Source organism: Pelmatolapia mariae, linkage group LG7 (genome assembly GCF_036321145.2).
Source record: "Pelmatolapia mariae isolate MD_Pm_ZW linkage group LG7, Pm_UMD_F_2, whole genome shotgun sequence".
Taxonomy (NCBI): domain Eukaryota; kingdom Metazoa; phylum Chordata; class Actinopteri; order Cichliformes; family Cichlidae; genus Pelmatolapia; species Pelmatolapia mariae.
In genome coordinates, this window is record NC_086233.1 from 42,439,714 (window position 1) to 42,461,629 (window position 21,916).

At 41.2% G+C, this 21,916-nt stretch overlaps 1 protein-coding gene across 7 annotated transcripts in view; it reads right to left on the reverse strand.

The window, feature by feature from the left end:
• Window positions 1–21,916, reverse strand: part of LOC134631138 (transcription factor SOX-6-like) — a 107,083-nt gene that overhangs the window by 77,414 nt on the left and 7,753 nt on the right. For 3 of the 7 annotated variants that reach the window (XM_063479159.1, XM_063479160.1, XM_063479161.1), the window contains exon 2: window positions 13,867–13,937. The exons of 2 other annotated variants lie outside the window; for them this stretch is intronic. Coding sequence is in view for 2 of the 5 variants with exons in the window: in XM_063479157.1 (XP_063335227.1) it covers window positions 10,885–10,889 (5 nt within the window). In the remaining 3 variants the exon portion in view is untranslated. Of the gene's footprint in view, window positions 1–10,884; window positions 10,968–13,866; window positions 13,938–21,916 lie in introns of all 7 variants that reach the window. 2 more of the 7 variants (XM_063479157.1, XM_063479156.1) reach the window with 1 other exon arrangement.

Consider the following 21,916-nt stretch of genomic DNA (forward strand, 5'->3'; position numbering starts at 1 on the left):
TGGAAAGAAAATATTTTTATACTCCCCAGCATGAAAAAAATGCAGTTTAAGGATTTCATCTGTCATCATACAGACACCTGGAGCAAACACAGGGTTTGATGTCTCCATTAGTCCTGCTGATGTAAAAATCTTAATCAAAGCCAACGGTGGAACGGTTACCAAATTATGAATGCATCGTTTGTCAAGTGGGCGTAAACACACTTCATTATGCTCTGGGCCTGTGTGTTCGGCCTCTGTACCTCAATGATGCCGGACTAAAACCGCAGACCCCCAGAAATCCAGAAGTGGCCTTAGTGACCAACACTCTCCCTTGTGCTTTTTATTTTTCCTGGCATGTGAACACACCCCTAGGTAACACAAATACAGTACACATATACATTTATCTACTTCATGGCAACGATGCAGCGTAAACCAATGAAGAGACCATTGAAAACCAAAGTCAACACTCAGTGGCTCAAAGGGACTGTTTGTCTGCAGCCCCTCGCTCACAGTAGTTAGAAGCCCTGGTCAGTGTGAACATTTTCTGTTCTAAGGTATGCCTCATAATATGTCGCATTAACAGACAAAGTCAAACAGCGGACGTAATTATACCTAAAAATTTATAGTAACAAATACTGAAGGATTATAGAAGTACAAGGTACCTGTATAAGTTGGAAGCTTCCAAAAACTATTAAGAAACAGACTGTTTAATGAAGCACAATGCGAGGAATACAAAGTAAAGTATGTTTTTAATTGCTAATCATGCTCAAAGGTGTAATTTCTTGTGAATATATGCATGCATATGCATATGCATTATAAATATAAGGCCACATCCAAAAGCTGAATCAGAACTATGAGTCTGAGTATTATGTAACTTTTAATAAAACTGAACATTCATAAACGAGCAAACCTATCAGGTATTTAATATTTTATAGTCAGGTGGAAACAAGGCTTACATTATGATGGCAATTACTTGACGATCCTTGAAAACCAACACACATTTGTTTCTGTTCTGCTCGTTCGTTTAAATGTCTACACCAGCATGCGCTCGTCTATGATCTCTCTTTCTGCTGACCTCTTTACACCTTTGATTTGTATCAGCTTAAAGCACACACAGCTTGCCATATGACAAACACCTTATGTGAGGTATTATGCTACAGTATATATCTGCGTGAGCTGATGGCACTAATTGAAGCTACCAATTACCTTTGACCTCTGGAAGGCACCGGAAACCTTTGACCCCTTTGGGGATGAACATAACTCCACTGTGATGCACAAATAAGCTTGTTGCACAAGTTTTAAGCCTTGCTGTGCTTTGACCTCCCATATAGTCACTGAGAAGCTGTAAAGAAGGGTGAATCCAATTATCTTAAGAATAAAGACAAAACCATAAAGTCCCTCTTTTTCAGGAAGAAAGCCATTAACTGTACTTGAACTCATCCTTAAGAACTGAGTCAATATTAAAGTGTTTCACTCTGCACAGATGCAACTGGGTGCGGTTAAAATATCTCAGAAGAATGCAAATATATTTACTAAATCAAATACATCAAGGAGATTAACCAATCAAATTGGGTTCATTTTCCAGAGGATTAAGTTTCAAAAGTATATTTCAGGGTGACAGCGGCAGTACAAAGTTATCACAGAAGCTTGTGGCGATACAACAGCTGCCCTCACACATGAGTGATCACATTAGCCCAGAGGCAAGCAGCAGAAAAAAGCTTTAATAAGTAATTTTAGGACTCGAGGGTCTCGCTAAATTTGAGAACAATCATCAGACACGCTCAGACATGTTCAGTGTTCTTCAGTCCTAATTTACTGCATTGGCTTACCCTGTTCAAAGTTATAATTCATAAATTGTTGACTTAAGAGGATATAATGGTCCAGAAGAATTCAGGTCTCAGAAACAAGAGTGAATTCTCACTTTGCATCACTGATATGACGTGCCGAAAAAACACGCTGAAAAATGCTCTTCGTTAGGAAAAAAAGTCACAGCAATCCTAAAACACAGTAAATGTTCATAGCGACTTTGAACACAAGGGTGAAAAGACATAATCAGCGCTAATACCCAGATACAGTGCTCTGAAAAAGGACCGGACGATCTCAATTAGTGACAAATTCCGTTTGAGCAGATTTTCAGCAATAGTATTTTTTTAAATGCTTCCAATGCTTTAAATGCTTAGATCGTGCCATTGTAATGGAAAACCAAAATCCTTTAAAACTTTGATGCAAACAAAAGAATTAGAATCAAACAAGCAGCTCTAGTGTGTCACATCATCTGCAGGAGCGTCCAAACAGGTGGCTTTTAGAGCACCCGGGAGGCGCGAAAGCCTGCTAATCCTAGATTAGGACTGACAAGTCGTTTCACTGCATGTCCCCATTGTAATCCCAGTTGCCTCTCTGTCCGCTGACAATAAGCTTTGTTCCCTATCTGAGAAAGAGCTTTGACGTTTTGTTAGCATGAAATGAATGGATTATTCAGGCGCATGCTACTTTCAGTCAGTCAATAAAAACATAGTTTTATTCAATTATTAACCATTTTAAATGCATAATGTGTACAGATGGCCCTACCAAGTCATCTTTGCTAAGAACATGGGGTTTTACTTCAATTCATTTTGATAGTGGCTAGCATGTACGCAACATGCAAGGAGTAAAGATGGTGGGGATGTGATTGCATTTTTAATGTATCAGATGCTTATAGATGCATGTAGCCAAAACTGCAAATCCAAGAATATAAAATCTTTACATTTTCCTAAAGTGAAGTTAATATTATGAAATTATCTTTCCGATTAAAGCATACATTGTATGTCTCCCTCATCCTTTACAGCAACATTGTTGCAGATGTCTGGTCTATGTGCATTTGTGTTCCCTCACATTAACCCTGAAGGTACCGGCAGGGAAGTTTTTAGTGCTGCTTTTTGAATATTTTAAATGTTTCATTCCTTTTTTTTCTTTGTCCAATTGTGTCATTTTTACACTGAATTTACAATGTGGCTTATTTTACAATAAAAAGCAGCAATAACAAAAAACATTTCCTCAGTTATTTACTTTAACACTTTTTAAATTAAAAGGGAAATTTTTAAAAAGGAAATTTTTCAAATGTACTTTTTTAATTACTAAATTTTCCTAAATTAATTTTCAAACTTGCTTGCCATCTGTTTTTTCATAAGAAAGGCTACTTTGTCTACATATGCAAAACCTCATGGTTAAATTGAACATTCAAAACTTAACAGTAACTGTAGAGGTCAAGTAGGGAAATTATTGGTGATACATATATATAAATATATATATATATTTCAATGTGTGTATTGTGTGTGTGTGTGAAATTATTTAAATGACAGTTATGCATGAAGTGATAGTTAATATTTGATACCTTGGATGAGCCAGTAAACACTTGTATACTGTAGCAAAGAGAAATGAAATACTGAAGAGACAGCCCTGTAGCTGGTTTAGAAGAAAACAGGCAGTAAAAAACGGAATAGGTCACAGTGCATTTTTTTTTTGTCTGGAATATGAAGTATGTAAAAACACATATATAACTATACACAGCCACAGCCTTGGGTGTCGAGAGGTGTGCATGCGTGCTCCAAGATCAGAGCCTCTTTAAACCACACAAAGTATCTATTGTCCTACCTTGCAGAGAATACACATTGTTCATGGTGCACAAGGCCTAACTTCAAACTAGGTTGTTAATCTAGCCAATCACAGCAGTCGATGTTCACAATGACTTAAGTCCTTGAAACAGGGCAAATATTTAATACTAAGGTGGAGTTGGTCGTTCCAAAAAGACTGATGTCAGCCGTGGACAGTCTATCAATTGTGCATAATATAATGAAATCCATCTTACATTTGTTTATCTGAAGGGCTAGTGGATGATATGAACATTCAGGCACACAAGCAACACGAGGCATGTTTTCAGTTAGTTTGGAATGGACAGGAAAAGGCAAGTATAGCAGTAAGACACAGAGAAGAAGAAGGAGCTATAGCACGTCTTCCACTGGAAAGCAAAATAACCACGGGCAATGAATCAAAATAATTTACAAAAAGAACTTGGATTGGGTGGAGCGCTTTATGCGAGTGTGTAAATATCCCTCTCCCGCGCTCTCAGTTCGTGGTTGGACTTGAGTGCAACGGTTACTCGTCCAGCTGCTTGATTTTTATCGCATTAAGTAACATATCTGGACAAAGGTCTCACGGGACCCGCGCAAGAATTTCACAGTTGCTGGAAGGGAGCAATGTTTTTAATACGGCAGAGTTTCTTTTCTGCCTGGTGCCACTGGATGATTCTCGTCCTCTGTACGCTCTCTCTCTCTCTCTCTGTACAGCTGTTTTACTCTCCATCACAGCACTGGGCATGCAGGCTGTAAATCACAATTAGGGGGTTCATTAGATATGGCTGATTTATTAAGACCCAGGGCTTGTCTCTGAGCCTTTCAGCCATATATTAGCTAACTAAAGATCTCATACATAGTTATGAGACACGCTGTTTACTGTATGGCATATAGGGTCATATGCCAATAGACATTAATTATTGAGTAAGACTCCATAGGTTAAATTAATAGCATCCAGGCTATAAATAATTTGGATTTGTGTATTTTTCTTCAGCGACGCCTGTGTGGCACGCTTTTTTTTCTGCATATCTGAGCGTGTATCTTTTTTATATAACAACAAACTGGCAGCAGCATCAAAATCTGTCTCTATTATCAGCAAGCAAACCGGCATTTGAAAAGGAGCCAAGCATTTTGGAGCCTTATCCAAAGGCTTTAACAAACATGCTCTAGAGCTGCTCGCCCTCTTAAACACAAGCACATAAATTTGGCCTGCATTCATTTCCCAGTTACTTCAGTCTTAAGTGTCTCTGGTATACATAATACAGCATTGTTACCCCCGTAAATTATCGCATTGTGTGTCAGCTTTTGTCAATTGCCTGAAAACACAAACCTCGATAAGGTGGTGTACATACTCTGAGTTATTTAAATTTAAATGTTCCGGCCTGCTATGCTTCGTCTGCCTGTACTGAATGCCTAAACTTAGTAAAGTACATCAGAAAAGCATTGCGAAAACATCCTGAAACTGCTAATCAAACAACTTTTGATTTCGAAAACAGCCTTTCACAAACTTGGGCTGCTATCCAAAAATCACTTGTGTTATTTCTTGTTCCTCCTTACATACCAGCATGCCTGCTCATCCCGTGTCACCTTATAGGCCAAGATAGTCCTATGATTAGTTACAGCTTGAACAGGTGAGCTTCATCTTGTTCAGACCTACTTATAGTGAAATCCTATTGTTAAGAATATAAGAGGGTTTACAGACACAGAATAGATGGGAAGAAGCAATAAACAAAGTCTTGAGTCCCTCAAAACCCTCACAGTACTTAAAAAGACGCTTATATCATAAGATCAGTCAGACATAGCCTAACTGCATATACTCGCCTGCAGGATAAAATAAAGCTAAACATCAGCTACAAATCTGTGTCAGGTGAATGTGTGTGATGGAGTAACTCATGGAAGTCTTTAATTTTATGTAGCATTTGTAGCATTTTGGTTGTGTCAGTTTCTAACTTTTTTCATGATTAAAATGCTAATTATTATTGTTGTTTTCAAAATATTAAAAAAAACCTGTAACATCAGCCAATCATAATTTCTCACCATCAAGTTTACAACGTTAGATGGAACCTGTGTATACTGAGCCCCTTTAGTTTAAAAAAAAATTGTTTTTCTGTCGATTAATTATTTCAACACCAACTACTCACTTATTGTTACAATAAGTGAGTAGTTAAGCTCCTAAGACTCATAAATGCATGCAGCATTTAATGGTTACTAATCTGAGCACAGGCATGTACTTGGAAACTCAGCACATACTTTCTTCTCGCTGACTCTTGCTACATAACTAATCGAGGGTGACAGAGAACAAAGGAGAAGATTAGAGGATTTAACGTGTGACACACAGCCACAGGTCAGGAGGAGGTTTAGTCTCTAACTGTGATTATGGGCAAGCAGGTGTCATCGGAAGAAGTAGCCAAAGACAGTGCATCTATGCCCTGCTGAACTGCTTGTTTCAGTCCCAGTGGGTCAGGCCTGCGACACAAGAATGTTGTGTAGCTGGGTAAAACTCAGAGACATTACTTAAACCACTGACACTGTTTGATTCTGACAGCTCCAGTCAGTGTAAGCCTTTGTTTGGTACTAAATAAACATTTAAATTTACTCCAAGGACTCTTTTATTACAGTGAAAGGTACTGTCTTACTACTGCATGCCTAATACAATATGAATAACAAGCTTGTTATTTGTAAAACCGAAGCGATTCCTTGAACTTAAATTCTCATTTCAAAGTCCTTTCTGAAAACTTTCTGTGTACAAAGTCAGATGAATGGATTATGAAACGTGGCTCAGTTGTCAGCTTGTTGTCTCACGAGCTTTGAGAACATTTGTATCATTAGCTGTAGTCGTCCAGCTACTTTATCAGCGTGGCCTCTAATTGCTCGACGGCACGGTTGATGTTGACGCTAACCAGGAGCGATGTCATCCATCCTCTCCTGCTACAATGGGGCTCATTGGATTAAGTTCGAGCAGGCTTTGTTAAAAGCTGGCGCAAATCTAATCAAGGAAGAGACCTCAATTATGCTAGCATGTACTTAAATGATCAGATCACTAAATTTGGAGGAGGGGGTTGGCCACTGCAGGAATGCAATCAGCAGCCATTAGGGCAAGTTAATTTTAGCTGATGGCAGCTTTCAAATGAGATGCAGGATTTTACTTTAATGAGAATACTGTAATTATGAGGCTGCTATGCTGTTGTGTGATGCTGCAGTGAACTGTATTCAGGGTTGCTTAAATTTTGATCGTAAATATAAAGCTGAGACAAGTCTCTTAACAGCAAGTGCTAGCACTGCAGGAGAGCCATTGTTGCAGATGTGCTGTTTGCTTTTTGACCTTCCTTCTTCCCACCTACACAGTCAACACAACATTCAAACACAAGGTATTTAAAACCTTGTTGAAGGAAACCAAACAGCTGGAAAAAAAAACTCATTCCAGCTACGGCATGTTCAAGAATGCAAAGAGGTATAGAAGCATATTGTCTGGAGAGAATAATACGCTGGATCACTGTGATCTAAGGACCCGGTGACATCTCCTGTAGCACAAACCACAACAGAGAGGCTGACCCTGGCCTCAGACCTCCATGACCCATGGCAGGTAAAACAGGTAACAATCATTCTTAATGTCAGTGAGTTTGCCGGCACTCCTTAACAGGAGGCCCGAGGTCTGAGTGTAGCAGCAGTTACAAAACAAAAAAAAAGATAAAATGGGCAAACACGCATTGGAAACACTTACAGTGCAGACACATATACAAATAACCATGAGCAGGGTTCCTGTCCAGTATTTTTTATTTTTTTTTTGAGTGGAAATTTGCACATAAAAATCACACAAAACCTTTGACACCTTTTTTAATCTATGAAGAAATTCTTAAGTAGCAGCTGAAACACAAAGTGAATAATGGCAATAATGAAAGTGTTGCTTCATTTCACAACAGTTCAAGACAAGATCTGGATATCTGCAAATACTGAAATGTTTCTGTATATCGATGCAAAATGATTGTGTAACTTTTGCAGCAACAAATATTTATGAATATTTTTTGCTGCAACTGCGGAAACAAACTCCCAAAATGATAAGGAGTTACTGATTACTAATGGAGCTAATAGCAGAGGAAATGCAAGAAATATTCCCGTGTGCTAAACCTTTTTTCACAGACACTCGCCACTCATCAGTAGTCTGCAGTTCAACTTTGCCAACTGTGTCTCTGATCCAGGGATTAAAGTCACCAGCCAGGATTTTCTTTTAACCAAAGCTTTATACAACAAAGAAGTGTTGCATGAAAAATTAATTGTCACACATTAACAGAAAATTTGAAATACCAGAGTAATTCACTCCTCTCCAATTGATTATGAAAAATGATGAAGACAGTTCTTCATCAGTTATGGAGACTGTTCCATAACTGTGATCCAAACATGACTACTGTGCATCTGTTTTCACATTCCCATCAGGAAAGTGTTACATAGCCCGTAAGTGCTATGTAACACATTTAAGGACACGCATATAACAAAAACTTTGCTTCACGTCTGCTGGCTTGATATTTAGAGTTATTACTGTCCTGACTTTGGGAGATTCACAACTGGAGTGTTTGGAGTTTTTTGGACAAATTTGTTATGTATTCACTAATTGTCATGATCCTGAGTCCATGACTCAGGGATTTTGTGTTTGTGTATTTATTGTTATTATTTTCATTATTATTTGTGGGCTGTTTTGGGATGGTTTGTGTTTTGGGATTTGGATACTGGGTTTCTGGGTTTGTGCTCCCTGTGTTGGTCCCTGGTGTTAGTGTTCCCCTGTCTCGTCAGGATAATCAGGTCCAGCTGTGTCTCCCACCTGTGTGTGATTTCCAAGTGTCCCTCTGTGTATTTATAGTGTGTGTTTGCCTCTGTTCCTCGTTGCGTCGTCTGTGTTCATCCTCCGTGTTACCCTGCGTGCTCTGCTTTACTCTGTGTCTCCTCTATGTGCTCTCCCTGCAGTTCTCCTCTCGTGTTTCAGGTTTGCTACTCTTTGGTTTAGTTTCTCCCAGTTTAGTTCATCCTTGGTTCTGTTTTGCCATCCCCACTTTATGTTCAGTATTCTTAATAAATCACCCTCACGTCTTAATAAGTGTTGCATTTGAGTCCTCCTTCCTCACCTCACACGGCCGCTGCCCCGAGCCGTGACACTAATAGCTAAGAAGAACAAGCTTAGGGGCTATGATCCCCCACCATCCTGCCAACATCCTACCCAACTGCCAACACTGTCCACTGTTATTGCTGTGCATCCTCTTATTTCATCTAAAAAGTTCCCAACGTTCCCAGTTTAATTTTCACTCATGAACCTTGTTGCGAACCACACTGCTCACTCCATTTGTTCCTTTCTGTTCCTACAGTGGCTTGCAAAAGTATTCGGCCCCCTTGAACTTTTCCACATTTTGTCACATTACAGCCACAAACATGAATCAATTTTATTGGAATTCCATGTGAAAGACCAGTACAAAGTGGTGTACACGTGAGAAGTGGAACGAAAATCATACATGATTCCAAACATTTTTTACAAATAAATAACTGAAAAGTGGGGTGTGCGTAATTATTCAGCCCCCTGAGTCAATACTTTGTAGAACCACCTTTTGCTGCAATTACAGCTGCCAGTCTTTTAGGGTATGTCTCTACCAGCTTTGCACATCTACAGACTGAAATCCTTGCCCATTCTTCTTTGCAAAACAGCTCCAGCTCAGTCAGATTAGATGGACAGCGTTTGTGAACAGCAGTTTTCAGATCTTGCCACAGATTCTTGATTGGATTTAGACACCAGACAGGTCAGGGATAAAGTTATTGAGAAATTTAAAGCAGGCTTAGGCTACAAAAAGATTTTCCAAGCCTTGAACATCCCACGGAGCACTGTTCAAGCGATCATTCAGAAATGGAAGGAGTATGGCACAACTGTAAACCTACCAAGACAAGGCCGTCCACCTAAACTGACAGGCCGAACAAGGAGAGCGCTGATCAGAAATGCAGCCAAGAGGCCCATGGTGACTCTGGACGAGCTGCAGAGATCTACAGCTCAGGTGGGGGAATCTGTCCATAGGACAACTATTAGTCGTGCACTGCACAAAGTTGGCCTTTATGGAAGAGTGGCAAGAAGAAAGCCATTGTTAAAAGAAAACCATAAGAAGTCCCGTTTGCAGTTTGCCACAAGCCATGTGGGGGACACAGCAAACATGTGGAAGAAGGTGCTCTGGTCAGATGAGACCAAAATGGAACTTTTTGGCCAAAATGCAAAACGCTATGTGTGGCGGAAAACTAACACTGCACATCACTCTGAACACACCATCCCCACTGTCAAATATGATGGTGGCAGCATCATGCTCTGGGGGTGCTTCTCTTCAGCAGGGACAGTGAAGCTGGTCAGAGTTGATGGGAAGATGGATGGAGCCAAATACAGGGCAATCTTGGAAGAAAACCTCTTGGAGTCTGCCAAAGACTTGGGACTGGGGCGGAGGTTCACCTTCCAGCAGGACAACGACCCTAAACATAAAGCCAGGGCAACAATGGAATGGTTTAAAACAAAACATATCCATGTGTTAGAATGGCCCAGTCAAAGTCCAGATCTAAATCCAATCGAGAATCTGTGGCAAGATCTGAAAACTGCTGTTCACAAACGCTGTCCATCTAATCTGACTGAGCTGGAGCTGTTTTGCAAAGAAGAATGGGCAAGGATTTCAGTCTGTAGATGTGCAAAGCTGGTAGAGACATACCCTAAAAGACTGGCAGCTGTAATTGCAGAAAAAGGTGGTTCTACAAAGTATTGACTCAGGGGGCTGAATAATTACGCACACCCCACTTTTCAGTTATTTATTTGTAAAAGATGTTTGGAATCATGTATGATTTTCGTTCCACTTCTCACGTGTACACCACTTTGTATTGGTCTTTCATGTGGAATTCCAATAAAATTGATTCATGTTTGTGGCTGTAATGTGACAAAATGTGGAAAAGTTCAAGGGGGCCGAATACTTTTGCAAGCCACTGTATACGGTTCTACATAGACAAAAACTCAAAACAAGATCACAAGAGAAAATCAGTTGGTCATCTATTGGCAAGGACCTCATTTAACTTGCTTTATCTAGCATTTAGCTTTAGTGAAACTGATTAGCAGTCACTAGTTGATAACTGGTGACACTGGCCCACTGTGTGTGTGCCGTGGCTTCCATGTGAAGCAGGATGTGGATGTAAGAACCAGCTCGATAAATCAAAGGTTAAAATATAGATCCAAACTGAGGTCCCTCTCCTACACCTCCCTGCTTTCTCCCTCTGCCTGATCATCCAGCTTGTGCATTACCTCATCAGAGGAGGATCTGCCTAAAGCCACAGCGGTCACACAACAGACAAAAGCGCTCATCTCCAGGAAGCCGCTGCCGCTGCCTGTGGTTTTGGAGAGAGGAGAAGAGAAGGGAAAAAGTGACTAAGCCCCACGGCTCCTTTCTTCTCTCTGCAGACTTAGGGATAAACGGAGGGATAAAGCACAGGGGGAGATAATATTTAGAGCAGGCCCCATTTCAAGGGCAATAGAAGAGAGAAAGTGGGGTATGAGCTTGGGTGGTTTGGGAAGTAGCCACAAGGGTCGGTCTATAATGTTACTGGCAGAGGGCCTTGCACCATGGACTTATGTGTAAGTGGGGAGGAACTGCTGCTGGCTTGGCCCTGCCTTAAAGCCAGGGCTGCTGCAGCTCCACGGGCCTCTTCAAAGAAAACCAGATGGGCCTCTGATGGGATGTTGATGAGGCATGAGTGTGCAAAACACCAACGTGCATGCAAGCACAAACACATATAGGAAACAACAACATACATAACACTCACGCATATGTACTCTAGCAGTTCACATCTCTTTTCCCATCCCTGAAAATGCCCTTTCAAGGTATCCTGTCCACCACAGAAAAGTCATATGTGTGGATAAATCAGAACAGTAAACTAACTGTCCAACTTGAAGAGGACACCACAGAGTTCTGCTAACATAAGATTAACGTGAGGTTAACTGCATAATGTTAACTAAGCAACATTAAATGTTGTTAGATGCTGCCCATTAGCAGTAATGCAGCCGAGTTCTCATACAAAGCTAAAGTCAAATGTCGTGAAGCAGATAAGGACATTTTCCTGGGGGAGGCCAAACAGGTAACCTCAGTGGGTTCATTAGCTTATTAGCTCATTTGCTTACTACGAATCATCCCAACAGCTGCTTGCTGTCTGGTAACTTGTCTAACTCTTTGCAAATGACTTCTATTACAGCAGCTATGTCTAACAACAGAGCTCTGAACACAGGGCTATCATTCTGCATAAAGTGGTTGAATTATTTTCCTGAACTCTTCCTTACTGCTCATTACAGCTCTGATTGAGATTTTCAGAAGACAACACTAATATCGCCTACAGCTTGAAATCCCGTGCTGTGGACATGGTGTGTCAGTTTATGGGTATATAAGCTCTGATCCTAATTTCCTCATGGAACATTAAAACATTTTGGATTCACCGAAAAAGGAAGAAGAAAAATGTAGTTTTCCACACACTAAATGTGAACACGCGATAATCGACATTATCCTGTTTCACATTTGGAGCACTGCCCAGTGACGCCACAGACACATAACTGCTCTTCTGATCACTCACTGGATATTTATAGCAAGTTAAGGCTTCAATTTTTGTAACTCAAGCACACAACATCCTCTTCCTTCCAAAGTCCTGTGAAACAAAGACGCCATAAATCATCGCTGTCACGACAGGATTGGTACCCAATAAAGACTGTGATTTTATTACGAGGGTCCACTTGTCATCTTACCGTTATGTTATTGGATTTGAAAAGCAATTGCATGTTAAAAGACACAATAATTTGATTTTGAGTTTGCAAATCAGCTGATGAAATTAAGGATGTTTGATAGAATTATAAGCGAGCCTAAGTCACCTGGGTTTTTTTTCCAATCTTTATACAGTTCCTTATTTCAGTGCTTTTATCTATGATAAAAAAATCTGTGAAAGGATTCCACAGAGCCACAATATTGCTCTCTAAATTGCTCTAGATTGATCATTCTTTTTAGTTTAACCAAAGTGGTGCTTTCTTTGATTTTTACTGGTACTTCAGAGGGATGAAGGGGTAAGTACACTCAGTAATCAATCCATCCATCTTCTTAACCACGTTCTTCTCTCTTTATCTTTCTTTCCATCTTTCTCTATCCTTCTTTCCATCCGTAACCTGGCTTATTTATCTTGTGACCTCTTGCACTGGTTCCATACCCAGGTAGCAAACCGCAGTTCTAGTTTGTGATAAAAGATGAATTATAAAAATGTTACTTTCAGCTGCTTCACCACAGCAGGCAGCTCCGCAAGTTTGATTTGGCAGATTTCTACGTAGGATGTCCTTCCTGATGTAACCTCAAAAATGATTTATATGAGCCATAAACCAAGTATTTAAAACTAAAATGCTACAAGCCAGTAGGATACAGATTACCGCTCACAGCAGAACTCTGATGAGTTTTCATGTACTCTGTTAGCGAGATTCTAGTGAGGATCAAAGAGGCCATTGGCTGACCTACCAGTGACACAAGGGGCACTAGACAGGGCCTTAATAGGTATTCTTAAACAGGAGGATTAGCCAGATGGTCAGATCACTCTTTTCTTCAACCTCTCCCATCTGTACATTTCATATGTCTATGCTGAAATCACTGAGATCAGCCCCAGCGACTTCACCCGATTAATTTAGGCTAGTGTTACCTGTAGCACTATTTGACTCCAGATATAATCTTTATTGCTCACAGAGAGAAAGTCCATTAAAAGGCACACTGTAGGTCCCAGCAGCGAGAGGTTCCTGGAGTGATGCCTGTGGGAGCCTTTAAAAGACCCCTTTCTTCACCCAAGTGAAAGCGGCTATTGAGGGCACACAGGGCAGAACACTACCAGAAGTGGAGGTCTGCATTTGCTGTGAAACAAAATCAAAAGCAGTCTGTCTGTAGCAACGGAGGAGTGAGAGGTGGCTGACAAGCAAATAGCTGGATACAGTTTTGTTAACATGGGCTAGCATTCACACACACGCACACACACACACACACACACCTCAGGTAACACAACCGCTGGTGCAAAACCTGGCATGTTCAAACACCAGCGAGAGCCGCTTTGTGCTGCTCTGCCAAAACAATAGTGTTTTCTCTGCAACAGCTTATCATCTGCCTTGTTACTGAAGCTGTTATCCGAGGTGCCAAGCAGTGGCACAAAATCACAAAGAAGCTGGCGGTGTTACAGTGCAAGAAAGTACTTGTCATGTCAGTGGATGAGGAAAACTTACAGAAATAAGAGGCTTCAGCTCCAACACCCTCTTCACACTTAAGGATGCACTTTAAAATTCATGAACATCACCTAGAATAGAGCAAAATAGACAAAACCAAGGAATATTTTGTCAGATAACATCTATGATGAGATGAAAACTGACATTTCATGTGACCCTCCAGTGCGACAGCCTTGCCATGCAAATCAGGAAATATTTTTCAGTGCTACATTTTTTGCATCATGCCAGCAATGGTTTGACAGACTATGAAAATTTGAATTGGGATCTGTTCTTGGAGCACAGTGAACACTCTCACCCCACCTGGGAGCTCTCTGTAGCGGATGTTCATGACAGAACAGAGCTCCTGTATCAAGTCCACGGCAGACCCAACAGAGGATCAGTGTATTTCTTTCGCAGCACTTTCCCCTGCACGAACAGCAGCACACACTGAGCCACGCAAAGCCCAACAAATGACAAACAACGTGATTCTTGTACGCAGCTTTGAAGTTTAAAAAAAAGAAGAAGAAATTGGCTGAAATCTGTCTTAATGTGGTTAGCGATGTCTGATATTTTCTTTCAAAAGCTGATTCCAGCGAGAGCACGGAAAAGAAATCTCTCATCAAGTAGACAGCTCACCATTCCTAAAACAAACCACTCTCACTCCCGAAGCTAACCGGGGGTCAGCCTTATTATAGCCTCACACACACACACACACAAGTCCAAACCACAAGCAGTCATTTGCTAAACCGGATAATAACAAATAATGACAACACTTTGAAGGTACCGTGATCAGGATGGAGGGAGTCATCACTCTGAGGGAGCCCCAGGATGAGAGAGAGATAGTCATAATTAAGAGAGGAAGGTCACTAATTTATGAAAGAAAGAACTGACCAGGATAAGGAGGCTCTTAAAGAGAGAGTCTGTGCAGACAGAGAAAGACAAAGCAATTAAACACACCAAAGCAGCATTTTTCTGATGCCGCTCATCATCAAGTCACCCAAACACAGCATCTAAGTGCTACAAAGGGGGCCATACAAACACCCCTTTGATTCTACCATTTGAGCCTAATTGAGAACAACGAAGAAAAAAGCAAACACTGGGCATATATGATCTTTTATTCATGTCTTTAATCAGCCAAATGATTCTCTCGTAGAAGCATTTTTCTCTCAGGGCACAATTAAATCTGAATCTTATTCTGAACGGAGAAAATCAAAGAAGTTCTGATAATAAAACCGATAACAAATAAGGGGTAAAAACACATTTTGGTGAAACATCCCTGCAAACATTTCTGTACGATGCAACTCTCTTTGTCTCTCTCTCTGTCTTTGCCTTGAGCAGCCATTGACTCAAAAAGCCACTTTCTCAATCAAGTGACTGCGAGTTGGATTCCCCTGAGCAGCGTTCACACTCCGCAGCTCTCGCTGACCCGTCTGAACACGTTCCAGATGTCTGCAGAACCAGTTATTCTGTTTCCTCTCTTTCTTTTTAACCCCCCCCCCCCTCTCTCTCTCTCTCCCTCTTTCCCCCCGTCATTCCTCCGTCCACACACCCTGCCACTCATCTGCAGATGGCAGATCTGACACCTGGAGGATGCTGGGTAATCGGAGAGACAGCTGGCTGTCCAGTAGAGGAGCACTGCCGCAAAACATACACAGACTCAGCAAAAATCCTGTGTGTAAGGACCCACTTGCTTATGCTGGTGTGCGTGTTTTCTGCAGGATTTCTGCACATGTCCACATGTACATATGCAATGTGTAAACAGTGCTTATACCCAACGGATCTGCTATAAATGTGTGTACTGTAGAGCCTGAAATATAAAAGAACAAAAAGAGAGCTAGTCATCTGAAGTAAATTAATGCAGGAATTATTTACCCAGTTCTTCGCTGGAAGCAGTGAGCACTCAAATGGACGTTTATAGACCAGGTGACACACACTGGCTGTTTTTATTTTTTCCTTTAATATGTTGTGCTTGCACACTCATGCTCAGTTGCTGCTCTTCACCACTTTGTCAGATCCTCATCTCAGGGAGGACCTGACATAGGAGATCCAGGCTATAGAGCCATTCCAGGCTTCTCCTGACAACTGCAGGAAGTAACAGCTACCTTTTTGGCCCACTGTCCAACAGCTGTAAAATGGCACATGTCACCCTACAGTTGAGCCAGCTGCAGGGGGAAAAAAGTGTCTGATATTTGGAATAGATACTAAAAGCAGCAAAACAAAAGGCCTGAGACAAAAGACAAAAACCAAAGCTGTGACATCATTGCATTAGGGAAATTTTTTTTAAGAAAAAGAGGTGAGCAATACCGTGCATGAAGATACCCTGTGTTTATGTTCACAGCGAGGCCAGCACCTGCACAATGAATGCACGCATTCACGCAACAAAATATGCGCAGTCCCAAATGTTGTCTTGTTGCAGCTGTCAATGCCACTTGTGCAATCGTGGACACACTGGAGAAAGAACAATGGAACTCTATTAGGCGGAAGCGCTCTCAATGAGTGTGGCGCTGCATGAGGCTCTGTGCTGCCACTTCCATGTCTGCACCGTAGGAAACAGTGCATGGTTCCAGCTAATCATATGGGCAATTAAACCAAAATGAGGTTCACTTGACCCATAAATGATGAGCTTATAGCGCACACTGCCTCTCTGAGGGCCACTGGCCATGTCATCCAGGCCTTGTAATGTTTAAGAGATTATTTTTTCAGTATTTTCACTCTGGGTCCGTAAGAAGGGAAACCTGCTGTGTGCAACTATTAGCACTGAACTATTAAAACTGTGCACTATGAAACTGTGACAGACATATAGACAGTGCTTCTGAGGTTGTATGATTCATTCATCAGAGTTTACAAATATTAGTTTGACAAAAAAAACTTTTACACAAATTTTTTTATTATTATTTATTTTATTTTTTTATTTAATTTACAAAGACTTTTAGAATTCTTCCCCCTCATAGGAATTATATGGTGATGGGTGGGCGACCAAAGCACAGGACTTTGACTTTTGGAGGTTGACATTTGCATCCAGCAGCTCTTCTGCGGCTGGTTTTAGACTGCTAAAACACTTAGTTAAGTCGAGGAATGGATAATGTTTCCTTATTATGTCAGCAGGAGAAGAAAGGATTGAAGACTTGCACGTGGGTGGCCAAACTGCAACAGAATTTTTTTTATTTTTATTTTTTTTAAAGGTGCAACAAGGGAAGGGGATGTTTGCATGAGTGAAAAGCCTTTGTGTTCCCTTCACGGAATACCTGGGCGAACATTACAGAAGCTTAAGTGACAACACGCATTTCTCTCCCAAGTCGCTGTTAACATGAAATATTGCTAAAGTTAAAGGTGGGAGGGAGACAGAGGACGGTAGGGGCAAGCGCCAGCACATATGTCTAAACCTCACCCCTCTGCTCACCACCCTTAGGAGATTACATTATGGTGCTCACCATTGTCCCGCTTCTTCAAGACAAAGCCTGTTCCACTGTGCAAACAGCGCGCCTTGGAAAGATTGTAAAAACAAGAGGTGAATGTCAAAGGCAAAAGTGAATAGGATCTCTCCCTTCTTTTGTCGAGCTGGTGAGGTATGCACAAACACATCGCTGCGTGACAGAGAAGAAAGGAGGGCCTTGTGAAGGAAGGAGCTGGAAGAAGTTGGAGCGTCTTCGCATGAAAAGGCCAAAACCGTGAGAAGTTGCCTGCTTGACTCCTGGGCCTATAGAAAACTCCTATACGCAAGCATTTGGATGAAAGACCCCCAGAATACACAAGGCATTACTCTGAAGACAAAACACAAAGAATGGAATGGTGACCTCTGGATGCCAAGAACACAGAGACTGCAAAATGCTTCTGTGTCCAAGAGAAGAGAAAAAAAACTAGCACACAATAACATAGTCATCAAGAAACATGTTAATTTACCCCAAAATGATATCAGATGTATGAAGACATGCCAGTCTTTGCAAAGCTTCCAGTGTCCCGGCCTAAAGTCAACCTTGTCATGACCCAAACAAGGCTTTAACTGTCAGGGGCAATTAATGAGGGCGACCTCAGCTCCCTCTAATTTACAAGGCCAGCGCCAGTCTGTAATTAATTGCTGCGTGCATAAATGTAAATGAGTCCACTGGGGAAGTAGAAGGAGGGGGGGGAAAAAGGGCTGTCAGGCCAATATTCCAGTGGGGAGCAATCTGCTAGAGAGGGAAATGATTTAGAGGACAGCACACAAATCTGCTGCTCCGTAAAACACGAAGAAGCTGAATGTGAAGGGAGACTTGTTGAGATGGAGGAGGTGGTCGTCAGGATTGGTAGAAAAAACAACGGGAATAACTGCGGTGGCAATAAATATCAACCGTTTTATTCCAGTTGTCTTTTCTCCATACGTCCGCTTCAAACATACGGTTTATCTCATCACCAGAACAAAAAGAAAAAACCATCTCACACTGCTCCTGAGTCCTACTTTGTGGTAAAATGTTTCTTTCTTTTTTCTTTTTTTTGGGAAGAATTCATACACACATTTTATTTTATAGAATTCTAAACCATGATGTTAACATTTATAAAGGACAAAGTCTTTTTTTTACTTTATTTCTCCACAGTTCTGTAAATTTTTTTGACCTTTCAGTTTACCTCTCTTAGTCTTAAAATTTCCTTTTCAGCCTAAAAAGAACAATCACGGGTTAACACACGTGCACACATTTGCATTTGGGTTGCACCGTCCCAGGAACATCTTGTGGGTGTTACAAGGAACTTTAGAGGTGGAACTTTAGCAACTTGATGCGACCTCTGACAAATCATTATCCCAACATGTAACCATTATGTTCCATAAGATTTTGCTGAATATTTCATTCTCTCAACGGCATGACTCACTCCATCGTCACCGTCCCTAAGTTAGATCTTATTGAAGCATGTTCACAAAGCACATGAAAAATCAAAGACAGGCAGGCAGAGGAAACATGTAATCATTTATGAAAATTACAATAGCCGCTGTCATGCATAAATCTCCTGCACAAAGGGCCGCCTCTTAACTTCTTTTGTTTGGGCCATAAACAAACAGGTACAGAAACCATTGTCTGGTCAAAGTTGCACAAATGTGAGGAAAAACAAACATTAGATGCACAATGTAGTGCAGAGACAGCTAAAGACACAGGCATGCGCACACACACACACACACACACACACACACAGACGTGGCGGGCGGCGCAGCAGCTACAGTAACATCTTTACAACATAAGCTCCTTTTCACTACAGCGCTCAACAAAGGCAAATGAGATTTTTCCTACAGCGGGCCTCCAGCAATAACAAGTGACATCACAGGCCTGTCTATGTATGTTTCCCATATTTAACGGGGAGAAACAGCGTTAGCTCCTCCAGAATGATACTAAACAGCTTGCTGAGGCAGCATGTTTCCCTCTTGCAGTGGCAGGCACCATCAACTTGAAGGACTGAGGCGAAAGGCCATTTCATTTTGTCACACACAGGCTTGTGAGCCAGTGCGACTGCCCTGAGCGCTTCTTTGCCATGTTTAATCATTTAATTTAAGTTCCTCTCAAAATGTGCCGTTCATGTTAGATGCCATCAACAGGTGGGGCTCCTGGAGACCCTGATGGCTCACAGCAGAGTAAACACACACAGTGCTGCTAACACCAGTCACCATATCTTGTGTATTCTTGTGTGTGAAACCGTCCAGCGTAAATGTCAGCAGGTGATACTGCTGTCCATCCAGCCATCTAAAATGCGTTGGCCCGAGTGGAGGAAACCTGATGTCTGAGCTCGGTCAGCTCGATACCCGAGCCAGCGCCACTCCTCTGCATCTCGTCATCGCTGAACACCACACACCCCATTTCTGCTAATCCAACAGTATGTACAGAACATAGCATGCCATATACAAACAGGCATGAGCCAGCAGAGCTTGTCAGGGGCATGTCGTTAATAAATACACACATTAAAAAAGGGGGATGATCCTTATGTGTGTATGTTATGAAGACAGGGCTCTGCCTTTTCTATTCTGAGCCTCACAGCTGATATCTTGTTTTCTCTCTTTTTTTCCTTTTCTGCTGCCTATATCTCTCCACTTTGACCCAAGTGGTCACCACCATCCTATGATGACAACGGCTCGATTAAAGACTTCTTTACGGCTCAGAAACCATGGCAACGCCCTGTGTAGACAAGCTGGCTGATGACCAATTGGATTCGGTCCTGGGCTCAGCGGGTGGGACCATGTCATCCTGGCCCTCACTACTTTACCACAGGATCATTTCAGAAGCCTCGCACCCCGAACCCTGCTTCCACGCCCCATTACTCCAAACCACTACGAGTGGTAAAAGTGGAGGTTACCCAGCCTGCATTTAGAACAGAGTGACGCTTCTGCAGATGGGAGGAGCAGGAAAGGACCAAATCATAAAAGCAATGTAAACATGAACCCAGAATCCAGCTTCCCTGGGTTTGTTTGCAGCTGTTTCTTTCTTCTTCTTCTTCTTTTTTTGTTCTTTAACTTTAAAGAGGTTATTAATCTCTCTCAGGTTGTGTGGCCAGGAGAGGGAAAATAGAGTGACACTGGCTATGCAGCAAAAAACTACAGATTCCTGAAAAGGCACGTCCCAATTGGCTTCCAAGGAAACTGTGATATATGCTGCTAAGAGTGAAACTATAACTGACAGTAATTTTCAAAAAGGAGTTCTGTTCTTAATCAGCGTGAACAGCACCGAGGGCAAATTACGAGCAGAGTGGAACAGATCAGACCCGGAGTCACCAAAAATGTAGATTCAGATTTCACATTTAATAACTCATGACCACGTATGCACGGAAATGACATCTCAGTGGAATTTACTGTGTTCTGCCGTAAATTATCTTTTTTTTAAAAATAAGAAACAAAAAACTAATGTGCAACATAAACCATAACTATGGTCAGAATACAAGAGCAAAATGACCTCAAATATAAGTGAACATTTAAAGGGACACTGTGCCATCTTTACATCAGTTGACGTGAGTGTTAAAAAGGGTTTAATAAGGATACACTTCTGTGGGAAACATAGTTTCCCTTATTTTTCAAACTTGACCCAAATCATCAACTTAAGCTCAGCACATCTGAGCTTCTGTTGCTTCAGTTTGGACAGTTTTTACACTTTCTCCATTATGGAAATAACCCAGTTATTTTAAAAGAACTTATGCAAGTTTTTCTTGCTTGTTTGTTTTTCTTGTCCATTCCTTTATCCAATCAGATCATGATATGTGTTTACAAAACAGGCTACAAACCATAGATGATATAAAAGATGGATAAAGCTTTGGGTCATATGGATAAAACTTTAATTCTGGTCATTCAAAGTGTCAGAAACGAGGATTATCCAGTTCACTGAACATTAGCCAATGAGCATGGATTTCAACTGTCCCACCCCCCTGGCTTGTCACAACTGGTTTCAAAACACCAAAAGACAAAAAAATGTTCATCTCAAACTTTCGTGTCACAGTGGCTACATCCATATTTTACACTGTCTATCCTACAGACCTTTTTTCTATCCATGTCTCTATTTCTTCAAAATAGACCTAATTACTATGTAAATTTGTTTCAGTTTATTTGTTTTATTATTATAGTTTGTAATTAGTTTTTTACACTAAAGTAAATTCAACTTCAAAGTATTGAACTAAAGTAAATTCTTTGCTTAAGGTCTGAGCCAAATAGAGCAGTGAAGTTGTGACAGCACTCCCTGTATGTTTTGATAAACGCGTTGTATGCCCAAGGATGCATATGTGCGTTTGAGTATGAATGTGTGTCGGCACTGTCCTATAGCCAAAGTACACATGCACAGTAGCGTGTGGTTCTATTTTGTCAGTATGAGCATCATTTGCCACTTTCAGCGGTTCATCAAAATGCTCTCAGAAAGGTTCATGGACAGCACAAGAGGACTTTTCTCTTGCCACAAACACTTCAACACATTTCTTTTTTTTCCCCCATCCTTGGACAGACAGACTTGCAAAGCAAGTTCAATATGAAACTTGCCGTGTTGTACTAAAGTGGCCCTGGAAGCAATCTGTATTAAAAATCAGCAGATTAAAAAAAAAAGAAAAAAGAAAAAAGAAGCAAATAAATACAGAGCACCTG